Genomic DNA, 15,552 nt, shown 5'->3' on the forward strand with positions numbered 1-15,552 from the left:
GGAAAAATAGGTGCTTTAGTACCAGTTCTGTAAGATCTAATACTAATTTCATTTGCACTCTTTTAAAAAGAATGAAACACGTTCATGGAAATAAAAGTTGTTATAGACAAATGTGAATTTGGGAACTGACACTTGATACTTTAAATAGTGAAAGATTTTCAGGACTTTGCTACTAGAGTATACAGTAATTAAACCTTCCTTTGCCAGCTTCTTAAGCTGTATTTTTTGAAAATTTTCCATTTTAGGTTAGTGATTCTTCTCAAAGCACCATTGTGCCTTTGACACAGGCTGTTTGTTTTCAGCTGATAAGTGCTTGTCATCTGGAAAGCCATCCCTGTGTCTAATATAACAAAAGGGAAAAGTTGTGCTCCTTTCTTCCATATGGTTCCAATTACCATGTACTGTGTGATAAAGTGCATATGCTCTTTGTTTCTGTCGAGCATGCCGTTAGCCCTTCTGGGTTTCTGCTAGTGAATAAATTGCTTCGTGCTTTATGCAATTGGACAGCTGCAATTAGACTTCAGTATTAGACTTCAGGGGTACGTTGATCCTATATTTAAAAGGAAAGTTGCAATACCTACAGCTGCTTCTCAGTGATCTCTCAATGACTTGCCTCAAAGCCTTTTTTCAAAATGTTTGGGTTTTGGTTTGTTTGTTTTTTTTTTTTAATTGGAATGTAGGATACTAGATTAACTTACAAGCATAGAGTGGCTAAAAATTACAGTGTATTCCTTTCTATTCTGCTGTTTCTGAAAGCGGGCATGCATATGCTTATCAAAAATTGATTGCTATCTCTGGAGACTGGAAATCTCCACCTACAAAATGTGGATAGCAGGCTGTAGCTTTCCTGCATTATGTGCCTCAGGGCTACCAGAAGACGACATGGTATGCAAGTGGAGAGATGAATCTTTATCTCCATTGACTGCTTGTCTCTGATCTGGCCTGAGACCTCACTCTTGTTTTATACTGCTTATTCTGCTGGCTTATGAACACATTTGATTCCTGTCCTTTGCATTGTATTTCAGTTTCAGTCCTGAGACTGAAAGGCAACACAGCCCCTTGAAAAACTTAATTCATGTGGAATCTGGTTGCTTTGCTTTGCAGATGTAATGTAGCAAAACAATAGATAATCGTGGCTGAAATTGTAATAACTAAGATTCGTTCTGGGTGGAATGTGCTGGCTTTTATTAAGGAAAAACTCTGAATATAGGCAATTTTTTTTTTGTTGGCCTTCTGTTAATCCTCTAAATATTTCTCTTACTTTAGGGGTACCTTTGTTTGCCATACATGGCGCTGCAGCAGCATCATCTCCTGTCAGATGTTACAGTCCGTGGCTTTGTTGCGGGAGCCACCAATATCCTGTTCCGTCAGCAGAAACATCTGAGTGATGCAATTGTGGAAGTATGCATCTTTGCATTTGGACTTCTGGAACTAGAGAGAGGGGTGGGGGGGAAGCAGAGGTTGCATTTTAAATATAGCTTTAAAGTTTCACATTCATGCCCAAATTTTGAATTACTTCCCTATGAAATAAATTCTTAAATGCAGAAGCTTATTAAATTTGTATCATTTGTTAGGATAGGATTAGATAAGCTGTGCAAAGCTAATACATGTTTTTCTGAATATTCTTATACACAATATTTGAATTTGCAGGGCACTTAAGTTTTTATTTTGTTGCTGGTGTAATTTTACTTTTCATGTCATGGGCTTTTTTCATGACTTTGTAATAAGGTCTTGAAAAATAAGTGCTTGCAGCTGAGAAACAGATAAAGTTGGATAATAAAGCACATTGCTATTGACTTCCCTCTGATTTAATCAAGAGGTTAAAAAAATAGCATCTAAGAAAACACTGTCAGTTCTAGCAAATAGATGCAACTACATAATCAACATTTGGTAACCTAAGACAGATACATGCAGGTACCCAACTTAAGAAATTGAAGTGACAATCAAAGAGCCTCTAGGAAAATACATGTGAGCACCAAACATCCCCTGCCAAATCCTGTCAAATAAGCAGCTTTTAGTATGTGTCAGGAAGATGATCAGAATCTGGCTATATCAGAGCAGTGTCTGACTTTGAGAACAGTTAATTCATTATTTCTTTGGCCATTTGCTGCTTCTTGATATTTTAGGGGGCTCTGTGTTTAGATTTAGGTAGCAATATACAGTAGTATATATAAGCAGTTTTATTTAGATAAATGTTTACCCTTGTAATTATTTCAAACAGATAGAAGATGCTCATGTACAAATCCACGATCCAGAACTCCGTAAGATCCTGAACCCAACAACTGCTGACCTAAGATTTGCGGATTACTTGGTAAAGCACGTAACTGAGAACAGAGATGATGTTTTCCTTGATGGCACTGGATGGGAAGGAGGAGATGAGTGGATCAGGGCTCAGTTCAGTGCTTATCTTCATGCACTGCTTGCTGCTGTGCTGCAACCAGGTAGAACAGATACCTTGTCTAGGGACTGTGATGAGGGTGGGTGCAATAAGCATTTTCTCTGTTGCATTAAACATGTGGCCTATCATCGGATCTCCCTCTGCCTAACGTTTCATTTCAGGCTGCTTTTTCGGTTGTCCTTAGCTATCCTTGTTATTCCTTCACAAGCTTATTACTAATTCTTACTTCACAGCCTTACAGACACTTTCTTCTTTGACTGTCTCCTTTTCCTTGATTTAATTAAGCTTTCCTCATAAGTAGAAGTACCTGAAACCCCATATATGATGACACTTTTACAAACTTGGGTGTGTTACAAACTCTATTGCAACCTGAAGTTAATTTTGGGGAACTAACTGGATTCAGAGAGACATGAAGTTCAGTGGCTGTCTTCAGGAAGTTTTACTAGGCTGTTGCATCTCTTTTCCATTCCTGCCATGGTCTTAAGTAGGGATTCACGTAAGTGAAAAGTGTCATCTAGAGGCTTTATAAGCTTGTGTTTTCTGGAGCTCAATGTTTTTTTGTCTTAACTCAGAGGGAATTCTCCATGTTCCGGCCTTTTGTGCATGAATGTAACGAAAAGAATCAGTGGTTTATTAATGGAAAATGTTTAGTTTGCCCAGGACTGACCCTGTTAACTTCATTCTTGTCATGATTATTCTCTGTTCACATCAACTAACTAATTCAGGTCTTGTTCTGTGGTATTTGTGAGAAAACATGGGATTGAGAACTTGATTTTAAAGTCCAGAAGATGCCAAGTTCTTCATCTGACAACATTAATATTTTAAGATTATTGCCTGGTTGCTCTGAAATGTCAGGGTTTTCTGGAAACTCATAGTGCTTCGCTAGCTGGCACTAAGATGATTTCCTCTACTCTTCTATGTTTTAAAGGGGATGTTGTTGTTTTAAGTTTATTCCACAGTAGTTCATACTGCAGTTTTGGAGTGGATTTGGGGTTTACTAAATTTGAATGAGTAAAAAACATAGTACAGCAAAGCCCAGTGTATCTGACCAAGACCAATGCAAGTGGTGTTTTTGTTCTTAGTTGCTATGTGGCCATTCGCTCTCCTTTCCTGTGTTTGCCTAGAGAATAAGTCAAGAGGCCTATGCTTGGATGACTTTTTTTTTTTTCCCAGTTGAGCTCTTTACTTAGAACTTATTTTTAATTAATTTATAAAGAAAAGTATTTTTTTAAGCTTTTTTCTTTTTTTTTTTTTTTTTTTTCTCCTCCTGGCTTGTATATTTGGGACACTTCAAAAATGTTTTATTATTTTCATTTTAAAGTGCCCAGTTCTTAGTACTAGAGTTTTGATTGTCTCTGATTTGTTAAGAGCTGGAAAAATTTAATTTTTCTTTAAAAAAAAAAAATTGTCTGGTATTATATCTCTGATGAAGTGCTGCAAATTCTCATCTTTATTTTATCAGACAACGAAAAGACTTTGTCAGACTTTGGAACAGCATTTGTAGCAGCCTGGAAAAATACCCACAACTACAGAGTATGGAATAGTAATAAGCATCCAGGTCTTGCAGAGGTAAATTCTAGGTAAGGAACCATTTTCATTTAATTTTTTTTTTAAGCATTTAATATGGAAAGCTCCCAGTATGCGTAGCTAGGCACACACCGTTCTGTAGAATTAGAGTGTTCCCCTTGTTCCTGGTATAAAGCCCTGAGGGTGAAACTTTGGGCTCTTATTCTGTAAGTATAGAAACAGAGTATTTCTGTTCTTCAGTACCTTACTCTGAATTCTGGGCTATAGTTTTATGAAGAAAAATATATCCCTAGTCAGGAGAAGTGGAACTTGTTCAAGTTGATTGTTGGCTGTCCCCAGCTATAGAAAGTTTGTCATTCCTCAGGAATTGTCCTCAGATGGTTCTGCTTTTTATTAATTGCTTCCAGGTATCCAGGGAATAGCCATGTCCAGGGTTGTCATTGATAGGGATGGAGGGGAGCTGGCTGTTTCGTGTTGCATCTTCTATGCTTTGGATTGTTTTATGTGTATTTTTACTCAAAGATCAGATGATGCCAGGCTCAGTAACACTGTTGGCTGTGCATGTGTTTTGTTTAGCATGGGTCATTACTACTGTACCCAGGGAGTTTTGTTTGCTTCTGTTTTGTCAGCTGCTGCAGTCTGAAGAAGGTTTTTCTTTAGACCTACAAAGCCCTTTTGGTCTACTTAAGGGGTCTTTTTTCTTTATTTGCTCTGTGTTGCTAGAAGGAGGTGCTTCTGCCTTAGTGTGAAAAGATTGTTAATATCTGTAAATAGAAGGCACCGTACAGGTAGTTCATAAGAAATCTAAGGTTGAATAGTCACGGGGACATAGCCTTCTGTAAAGTGATATAGTAGTATATCTACAAAAGATTTTTTTTTTTTGTAAGCCACAGAGAGGAGTATATAGCTAATAATTGTGTGATATGGATTCATTGTGGAAAAAATAAACATTTAATGTTTTCACGGGTTTTTCCTCCTCTTCTAGCCACCCATTCCAGGGACAGTACTCTGTATCAGATGTTAAGTTAAGATTGTCACAGTAAGTATATGGTACTTTGATTTGGGTTTTTTTTTAAAGTGTGGTCAAATATTAATAACTGTATAACTGTTGTTATGAACTAAACAAAATAATGATTTAAATTGGCCATGTGCATTAAAACTATACTCAATGTTCTCTTGCAAAACATCGTGACATCTAAAGATGTTTGCCTGAAATAGGGAAAAACAGTGCTAATGCACTCTTTTGTATTTGACTTTACATAACATAGCCCTGATTTTTTGCATTGCAATTATAATGCTTTTGTGTACTTATTTTTAAATTGTAAACTAAAGCTGTTAAAACTTTTATTGGTGTTTTTCTGTATGTTGACTTTAGGACTCATTATTAGGAGAAAACAGCTTTTTTTAAATTAGCTGTTTTTTAATACAGCATTGTTCTAAAACTCTAAGTTGACTGTAGATGTACTGAAATGTGGTTCAGTTTCTTCTTCAGTTCAGAAGTTTAAAATGAGTTTTACATTATCTCTTACTGTACCAAGCTCAACTGAACTTTAAGTTGGTCTCACCTCTTACCTATAGTGTTCAAGTCTAAAACTCAGTAGTGCTTGTTATTCGCATAACAGTTCAGCTCTAACTGAAGCCAGAATTCAGTCTTGGAGTTGCAGTTAACTATCTCATCTTGTTTATGCACCAAGCAAAATAGATTTTCTCACTTAGCTATGTTGACCATAAAACATCAGAGACTGGTTAAGATGCCTGTAAATCAGTAATACATACATGCTGCTGATTCTGCACCTGCCTTGACTGTAGTCTGCTATTTTCAGTATACTGTGAGTAGACCTAAAACACATGCTAACGTAGAAGAACAGCTTGAGCAATAAAAAGGTTCAGACTTCAGCCCGCTGAATCTTTTTGTTGCTTTTGCTGACCGATGACAGATTAAATTTCCGTGATGGCGATTGAGAATGCAAATGAATCAAGATTTATCTCAAGGTAATTGCCTTCAATAAGGTGCATGCTGATAGCAGCTCTTATAATTAACGGATGGTCTTTGTAGAAAGACTTCATTCGAAAGATGTGGAGGTGTCTATAATCTTTTACTTGCCCTATTTTTGTGTTTGAAAGGGGAGATACTAACTCTTCTGAGTAGCCTGAAATCAATGTAAAAGTACCGGTAGTTCTTAGTGTGTCTCTAATAATAAGTGTTTTTACAACAGTGCCTTTTTTCTCCAGATGTGACTTTGCTATCAGATACTCATCAAAATGACTTGCTTTTGCAAACTGAGCCTAAACTTGTTCTTGGTGTACTCTATTCTTCCTGCTTTTTGCATCTACCCTGAAGATTTTGAAAGTGGGAAAAGAATGTGGCATGCTGTGTTGTTAAGTTTTTACCTAAATGGGTTTGCAAAGCCTGAAATGTGGACTTGAATGTTACAATTTAAAACTAAATGAGATTCTTTTAAAGTGATCACACTTGTGCAGTAGAACTGATTGCTTTTGTACTTTCCTTTCCAAGTGATGGTAATGTCTGTCGTCTTTTTGCATTTCTTTAACAAAAGCATGAGTGTAAACTGTACCTGATCAAAAATTTAATCTTAGAGCAAGATACAAAGTAAACTCTATTTAGAAAAAAGAATAATGACTGATCAGGAACACTGTTTTGTTTAAAGCTTATATATTAAGGCTAAAACTTCTCAAAACTACTGCAAATCGGACTTTGTAATTTAGAACATAAATGCATTTTGGTAAACGTTTAGGAAAGGTATAAAGTGTGTTGTGTAAGACGGAACCACTGGGCATTTTGATTCCTGTCTTGCTGACAGTATCTTTTCTTCCTCTGAGAAGCTTCCCTAACTGATCTGTGTGGATAAGATGCATGCAGGAATTATGGGTTTGATCATATGTGTGTGTGTATACATATATATATATACAGACATATAAAAACTTATGTATGCTATATAAATCTGTGTGTGTATTGATATATATTTTAACTATGTATTTTATTTACACCTTGAAGTAATAAGAAGTAATAAGAAGTCAGTGAACTAACAGTCTTCAGTATCTCTCTTGTTTAGTTCTGTGCAAAACAGTGAACGTGGAAAGAAGATTGGAAATGTGATGGTTTCTACTAGCCGAAATGTTGTACAAACGGGAAAAGCTGTAGGTGAGAAATTTATTTAAAACCATCTAAGCCATATCTTTTTTTGACAAAGCATCCTATATCTCGGTTATATGTTGTTTTAATCCAGGTGTACTTTATAACATACATTCAAAACAGAGCAACGTTTTGAGGGGTAAAGCTGCTGATTGAGGCCCTGTATATTGCGTAATAGCGGAAAGAGAAGCAGCTAGGCCAAAGAAATTAGTCTAAATTCCTTTCCCGATGCGGGCTGGAGATGAACGTCGGAAGAGAGATGTTCAGGGAAAAGCTTTCATGTAATCTAGAAAAGCTGAAGACCACAACACCGCCTACTGCATTGAGCTATTCTCATTTTTATATCACTTTGAAACTATCCAGAGCTGGTTGAAATCAGGGGAAGACCTCGTGTCAGTTTCTACAGGTTTCGCAATAGTCTGTAATTTTCTGGAACAGCACTTGTTGCACTTGAACAGGGGCAACATCACACTGTCATCTTGCAGTGTGAGATAATGTGAGTTCACCCATTGAAGAATGTGATAGTTCTGCAGTAGCTTTGCCAAAAATTGTTTAGCTTCCTCTTTTATTCCATTGGAGACTTTCTACTCTTTTTGCAGTTTGTACACTCTGGCGAGGAGCGCCTTTCGGCCCCAAGTCTAGCAAACCTTCCAGGGCAAAGGACAACACAGGCCATTTCTGCTGAGCTACTATGTTCAAGTTCTTTGAATGTTCTCTGACACAGACTTGGATTTTTAAATCCCAAATTGGACAACTGATTGTGTGATTTTTTTGCTTGTTTGTTTATATTTCTTTGTAGTATCTTAGTAATAATAACAATATACTATTGACCTTCTATCTTTTGTTTTGTAACGCAGGTCAATCAGTTGGAGGAGCCTTCACAAGTGCGAAATCAGCTATGTCATCATGGTTTTCCACTTTCACGCAGTCAACCCAAAGCATCGGGGACTAAATGATGGTTTTGCACAATGCTGCTGAATATTTCAGGTGCAATGCTTTCTCTGAGCTGTAAAAAGACTGCTCCAAAATATGGGAGTGGAGATTAACTACCCAGGAAAGGTACATGTTGCTTGCGAGCAGACGTGGAATGTTATCGTTCAGTTTCACTAGAAATACAGAAGAATGGTGAGTGTCTCCATACAATGGGATGGCATTTGCAGTATATTGGTTGTATTTAAAATGACTACTTTTCTTTAAAACTGAGCCTTTATAAAGACGTTAGCAAACAGGGCTTGTTGCAAGCCAAATGTGTTTGACTTTAGATTTGTACATTTTCTTGGATGTTGAAAATATTTATGTAAACTAGTTATATTTTTCAATCCAAATAGCCAAATGTTTGTGAATTCTTGTTAGAAATAAGCAGAGTATAAATATTGATTCCTCTTTCAGGTTGGATTTGAGAGCATCTCTGCCAAAAGTGTATGGTGGAAACCCTTAAAGGGTTCTAAGCCAGGTGGAACGTTCTTGCTTTCACATGCAAACTAAAATCAGCAGGGTGCAGAGTAAGACCGTGGCTAACTTAAGGGTTTTTTTCCCTTTCTCCTCTGCAGCCATGTACAGTTGTTTGCATTAATCTGTCTCTAGCTCTCTTTGTGTCCCCAAATCTGTGTGACAGTTGCAAAATCAGTATTTTCTTCATGTTATGCAGTAGGCCTTCATAACTTTGCATATATTTTGGCTGTGTTTTAACCCTGGGACATGACTGGGATTCCAGTTGGAGAGATCTCTTCAGGAAAAGTATTATAAAACAATTCTCCCAAATTGGGATTGGATCACAGACAGTTTTGTGAGGTCTCGTTCTATTAGGATGTAATAACGCCATCAATGTAGTTACAAAGTACTAAAAACACCTAAAGCTAGCAAACTCTGCGTGGCTTGTGTTTTGGGTTGTTTGGGTTTTTTTGGCCAGTGAAGTTATGAAGACTCTTCCAAATGAAAATCAGCTATATTGATTTTCTGTGTAGACTCAGGGAATGTTCTGTTTGGATAACTACTTTTTTCATAAGGAAAGTAACACTAGAATTGAGAAAATAACTGAAACGGCTCAGTTCGTATCCTTGTTTGAAGAAATATAATAGTTTATGTGAAAAGATGTGGCATAATGCTGTATTTCTTATGTAACATGCATGCCGTGTCTTCTGTATGCAAGCGTATTCCACTTTCTACATTTCCTGATTCTGAGATTATTTCCTCTTTCTTGCAATGTGTGTACCTCTATAAGCCATCTAACATCCCCACATGATAGCTGTTTACATTCTCTACATTACGTTATCAAATGTTCCAACTTCCTGTAGTAAAAGGCTCTTAGTTTATTGCTCCATCAGTATCTGTCAGCATTTTGCCATGTTCTTTTCCGGGGCCAAGACTTCAAGTCATGGTTATTTCTTCTATTCCTCAAATAAAATACAGCAGCTGTACAAGAGAGAAACAAGAAGGCTTGAATGTAATTTGTTTTAAGAAATTAAGTTCTAATTTCTTTAGGTGCATTTGAAAAGCTAGTAGAAGAGCCACACTTGCATCATGTAGTTACTGTCTAACAACTTCGTTATCAATTTTATTGCTGCTAACAGCAATTGAAAAACATGGGATTTGTTATTTTTTTCCAGGACAAACTAGATAGAATGGCCGTGGAAAAGCTGAGAGTATACAGCTAGTTTGAGTAGGGCAAAAAAGGCCCCTAAAACTCTACTAATGTACCGCTTCTGACATACAAGTAAAATGTATCTATAGAACTGCAACTATTGCTCCTGGTCTCTGTGTGTATTTGTGTATCTCCTAAAACTTCTGACGGTCTTTTCTGTTTTATTCCACAACTCTGTAATAGACATTTATCTCTTTTTCAAAGACTAAGGAATACTTGATATGCAGGAAGAGCTCTGGTGAAATAAGACTAGGGCTGTATTTATTCATGATGAGTCTAAAGCTTTCTGATTCAGCATGCAGATAAAAAAAAAAAAATCGAAAATAATCACGTGCTTTTGTGAAATGGCTAACATTATTATCTGCTGCCTGGGATTTAAGTGGTCAGGCTTCATGTTGTAGTGAAGACTGAATAAAGGTGCATAAAGGATTTAAGCACCTATAAAACTAACTTCAGCAACTTAAGGCACACTAGGTAAATTTAGGCTTAGGAGCTCACGATGGTGAGTTCTAGGAGCCAGGCAAGTGGTTGGTATTTACATGTATAAGGTATAGAAACGGGACCTTCAAGGATCCCTTTTCAATATCCTTGTCTTTGTCACCTTCTCACCTGAGTTTCTTCTGTAGAATTCTCCTATGCCCCAAATTTGTGTAGCCGATTTGTTAGCTCTCTGCATTCCCCTTACTCCCACAGACTCCTTCGCTGGCCCCGGGGTATTAGAAAGCTGACTTTTGTTTTTTGGTAGATTGATCAGAGGAAAGGCAGAATGAGGTGCCCTCTGCAGTGCTAAGCTGATGCACGGCTGCTTGCTGCTTTGTACAGGGACTCTGTTATGATACTTCACAGTATTTCTCTTACGGGCAAGACGACCAGACAGATCTTTCTCTGCAGTCTTTTCCCCGCTGTCTCTGTTGTGGAGCCAAACATATAACCTGATTAAGGGTATTTTCCTTTCTTTACAAATGATAGAATAAGAAACTTGTATTCGTTTTCAGTCTTTTTAAGAACTGGCATCCTGCTAGCAAGTTGCACTGTGATTTAAACTCATACAGTGATTAAGGCTCATGCAGCGGGTGGAGATAAAGTGATCTTCATAACATGTGGTCTTCATTAACATGTATGTTTGCTCTTTGACATTTGCTTAAACTTACTTTTGGGCTGTAGGAAGGCATGCAGCCACTGAGGTTCATCTAAGCTCATGTAGTCATCTTCTTAATTTAATGGTTGTAACCTCTTTAGGTAAATCCAATGCAAATGCAAGTTATTTTCCTCTCCTCTGTTTTTTAAAATTTTCAGTGTAAGCATTATGACTTATTCAGAAAGATGTAGGCAGTCGACTTCCATTTCAAAGACTCTGACATCCGTTTTTGCGCCGCAAGAAAAACTGAGTCCTAAATAAATCGGTGATAGTGCCTCTAATGAGTGAACTGTGAAGCTATTGTTACAGCTCTGTCATGATGTATGTTGCAAAGGTATTTCTGGCTGTCAACGTGCAGCATGAACTGACTTACAGATAATACAGTAGCACACGTCTCAACTTTCTGGCATCAACCTCTGCTTTTTGGATGTGCCAGCATTTGAGGAACTGCCTGTTGAGCATGGATATGAGATGTAAGTCCCCAAAACGCCACAAGACTAAGTATCGTTGACCTAATATTTCATTTGACTAAAATGTTTGGTGTTTTTCATCAATCATTTTTGTGTCATAACCTTAATTCCTGTGCACATCTGACACCAGTTTCCTCAAATATCACAATGTAATTATCATTTTTAGATCAGTGTTCTAGTACATTGCACTTGTTTGACCTTGTACATCTGTTTTAAGCACCTTTGTAATTAAATTTCGTATTTTGCCTAAACAAGCTTCTGATTTCCATAGAAATTAATACTAAGCAGAGAAACTAATGTGGCAGTATTTAATTGTAAAAGTGAAGGCATGAATGCAGTTTTTTAAACACAGAAATTGTTGCTTGATAATTGAACATACAAGTAATGTATTTGATTTTTCTTGTGCTGCTTGAAAAATAAATACATCCAGCCTGTTTAAAGCTCTGTCTGTTCAAAAAGCTGTATTATTTTAAGAAATTAATCCCAGTAGAAGACACTTGCAGGCATCTGGTTTTGGTATCGGTAGCTGCTTGTAATACGCTGGCAGTCTTTGAAATTTGTCTTCCATTTGAACTGATTGTGGATGTTGCTTTTGCAAATTTAGGACAAGAGGATCCTCTAGTGTGACTTTATTCCCTATTGGGTACTGTTCATTGTAAATTGATTAAAGTCTTCAGTAGGTCACAGACCTCTCTTACGCCAGTAAGAACTTTAGGTACAACTGTAAAATTTTGGTCTAGATTTAGCTTCAAAATAGTATGTAGTTGATGTGGAGTGTGAGATCTAGTCAAAATCAGGATGCTGAGTAAATTAATTGCTGCACATGCAGCTCTCTGCCATAGTAAGCTACTCGCTAAAGGTTTATTTCAAAACTTTAAAACTCCTACTGTCACTGTACCTCGCTGAGAATGATTTGGTAAACTACTCTTTCCAGTAGGAGGAAATGTAACTGCCTTGCACAACATTCAGATGGGAATTATGTCTAGCTTATGGCTAGAAAACAGTTGCAGTTCTCTAAAACTTGTTCTTCTGACCATATGCAAGTAGTTGTTCAAACACACTGAAAGATGAATTTACATAATGTTGTTTATGCAGTGTAATTTTACTTTCTTGCACGCATTTAGTTTTCATTAAAAAGGGCAATTTGGAGAGTATTCATTAAAGGCAGAAACACCACATTATTGTACTATGATTAAAGATGCATGACAAATCGCTTCATGGTGTTTTGAGTCTTCAATACTATGGTAGAGGGGAGACTGACTTTGAAAAGCAGGCACAGAGCTTTAGTTCTGTGATGTTTCTGGTCTTGACCCCGTTCTTTATCAAATATTAGAAGTAGTGTTTGGATTCATTAAAAAATAAAAATGGAGATGGATCACTTCTAACAGTTAAATAGTGAGCTTACTCAGATCACTTTGTTCCCCGTAAGTTGACATCATATATGCACAACATCTGCACACAGGTGACTTAATCTCCGTGGTGATGGAACTTGGAAGCCTAGCTGTCTTGTTGAGTCCTTCTCTATAGGTTCAAAATGGCCTAATCATACATTGCTCCTGTTGTAATACTATTCCAAAATCAACTGATAGAAAATAAGATTTTTTTGTTGCTTCTCTGCCTGAAATTACTAATATTGATGAAAGCATAATTATTATTTGCCTCAATAGTAGCAGAGAACACCTACAAAATCTTCTTTTCTTGTCTTAATCTAGATCACCAAGAAAGCAGCACTGCTTTCTAGATCAGGTGAGCATGAAGAAAATCAAGTAAGAATGTTTAGACTGAAGGAAAAAGAGTTATCTAAAGGGAAGGCAGATGTAGAGGTATTTTGTTGTCTTGAAAACAATATGGGGAATAACATTGCTTGCGTACTATATGAAACAGATGGAAAATACTGAAGAAGCAAACTCGGTTGGTCTTTCATCTCTGAATTCAGAGACTATGAAGTGCACACAGAAACACAGTGGAGGATTTAAAAGTTTGGGCATACCAGAAAGCGGCAAAAAGTCACACTGAGCTCAACGTATTGCCTAGTACAACCTGTGGTTATTGACCTTTGCTGCTCTTGATAAATTGTGTGTGTATGTATTTTGACGTGTGTAATGCTGTGCTGAAGAGCTGGCTGAAGAGTATGTCCACGCAAATTGTGGAACTTGTTTCTTAATTTTTTTTCCCTCCTCAATAAACACATGTGCTCAGAGTTAAATTAGCTAGCCATACCTCTTGCGCTCTCTAAATAAAATCTCAGCAACCAGATTTAGCGTGAGGTTTAGCACGTAATCTGAATAGACTTTAAGGTCTATGTTACATCACTACCTTTTTAGTACTTTTTGTTGTCCTGTTTACTGGCTCTTTGGTCATATTAATGCAGTAGAGGTGCCCAAGAGCGCATGTATGTATTCAGTACAGTTTACTGTTTTAAGAGATGAAGTCATATAATGCTTCAGGTGACCAGTCATACTTCAGCACTGGTGTACGTACAATGCTTAAACCCTTTCTGTGCTGAAACGAAGGTATCTCGTTTCACAAGTTAGACCAGGCCGCAGAAGAGCTGTTACGTTTTCAGAGCAGGACAGGAGAAAAGCAGACGCAGAGAGAGATGTCTACGACGCTGTTTCACCTCTACGCCTCTCCCATCTTCTCTGTTGGTCCTTTCTTCTGTGTCAAAGTTTCTGTCACTCAGTACTGACGCAGGCCTTGCTCCCACCTGCCGCTTCAGGCTGTTTACCAACCTCTTCCATACTGGAACTTGGGAGGGGTGTGAAGATGTACAGATTTCATATAGACTGCCTCCCAGCATCGTGAGCGATCCCTGCATTTTACTCCCTCTGCTGGGACTCCTCCTCCAGGCTATAAGCTCTATGAGTAAGAACTCTGCCTTGCTGAATTGTGCTCGTGGTAAATGTTGGAGGCGGATGTTTTAAATAGTTCTGGAGTGGAACTAAACAGAACTGTCTGGCTAACGTTGAGCATACCGTGGAAAGAAACTGGTTTTAAGGGTGTCTTACTTCAGAGTCTGCCTAAATTAAAGCTCCTTTCACGTAGGAATCCAGATCCAAAAAGAGAAACCAATTTGAAAGTAGCTGTAAGTGGGAAACAGGAGGAAAAACACCAGCCTGCTAATAAATTCAGTGGTCTGCAGGTTTGTCTACAGGTGTTTGTCAACTGTACTGCAGCGCGGCAGATGCTAGCGCCACATCTTAGCAGAAGCTAAGTGAGAAGTGAAATGAGAAGTGTTGTGAAAAGCAGGGCTTTAATCCAGGCAGTGCTTTAAATCTTAGAAAAATAATCTTTAGAATTTTATCATATTATTTTCCCCCAAAATTAACTATCCATCTGATCCTGTTCTCTGTAAAGCTTGGCACAATTCACTGCCCTAGATCTGACTGGTCCCCTTAGAACAAAAATGAAACTTGCAATTAAGTATGTATTTAAACAACTGCAAAACCGAGTGGATGCATTAAACACGAGTAGCAGCCAGATCGCTGCTTGTTATTACTTCAGCTAGGGGGAACTGAAACTACACAGGGCTAACTTAAAGTAGTTCTACCAGAAAAGAAGCAAACTTTGGCAAATGTAAGCAAAGCCTGAGGACATACAAAGTTGATTCACTGAACCTTGTATGCAAGTGTACATCAAAGCCAAGTACAGGTTGCATAGGCTGGTATTAGGCTGAAGCTTTGCAGTAAGATCCTAGTTCAGAACTCTGCAAAGGCTTTAATCATATTTGCTCTATTTATGAAATGAGAACTGCATTGCTTTCGGCTGTTGTCTTTGTTCCTGCAGAAGTCTCTAATTGTACCGCTAGTGACCATTTCCAGGCACATGACAACGCTTTGCCTGCACAGTTTCCTTTTCAAATTATGCAAGGAAAGAATTTAGACTGGAGAATAGCATTTGCCAGCTGTGTTTTCCTTTGGGCTTGAATACTGACTGCAGCACCTCGTTGTATAAGTAAGTGAACTAATAGTAAGTATGTCTTTAACAAAGTCACTAGAGAACTGTTCAACGCTGGACTAGTCTTTAAGTACTGTACTATTAATAGTAAATCAATTTTAAATAAGGTACTACATCATCTTAGACCACATAAAATATAAAAAGTTTGATATCTAGACACAATATAAAAATAATGTATTAAAAATGCAGACTAGCAGGAAGTCATGTAGACCATCTGTGTTTTAAAAATAAAATCGAGGACAGTTCATCCAGGTTTTGTGAGGCAAC

The 15,552-nt window shown here is 37.5% G+C and overlaps 1 protein-coding gene across 3 annotated transcripts in view; it reads left to right on the top strand.

Moving 5' to 3' along the window:
• AVL9 (AVL9 cell migration associated) overlaps positions 1–11,772 on the top strand; it is a 38,402-nt gene extending 26,630 nt beyond the window's left edge. For 2 of the 3 annotated variants that reach the window (XM_087767478.1, XM_087767486.1), the window contains 6 exons: positions 1,267–1,401; positions 2,222–2,441; positions 3,861–3,978; positions 4,911–4,964; positions 7,000–7,088; positions 7,937–11,772. In XM_087767478.1, coding sequence (XP_087623604.1) covers positions 1,267–1,401; positions 2,222–2,441; positions 3,861–3,978; positions 4,911–4,964; positions 7,000–7,088; positions 7,937–8,031 — 711 coding nt within the window. In that variant the 3' untranslated portion in view covers positions 8,032–11,772. Of the gene's footprint in view, positions 1–1,266; positions 1,402–2,221; positions 2,442–3,860; positions 3,979–4,910; positions 4,965–6,983; positions 7,089–7,936 lie in introns of all 3 variants that reach the window. The other variant, XR_015706856.1, reaches the window with a different exon arrangement.
• The last annotated feature ends 3,780 nt before the right edge of the window (positions 11,773–15,552 follow it).

The sequence above is a fragment of the Nipponia nippon genome, unplaced genomic scaffold (assembly GCF_047370975.1).
Source record: "Nipponia nippon isolate SJK-2023a ecotype South Korea unplaced genomic scaffold, ASM4737097v1 scaffold_1, whole genome shotgun sequence".
NCBI lineage: Eukaryota > Metazoa > Chordata > Aves > Pelecaniformes > Threskiornithidae > Nipponia > Nipponia nippon.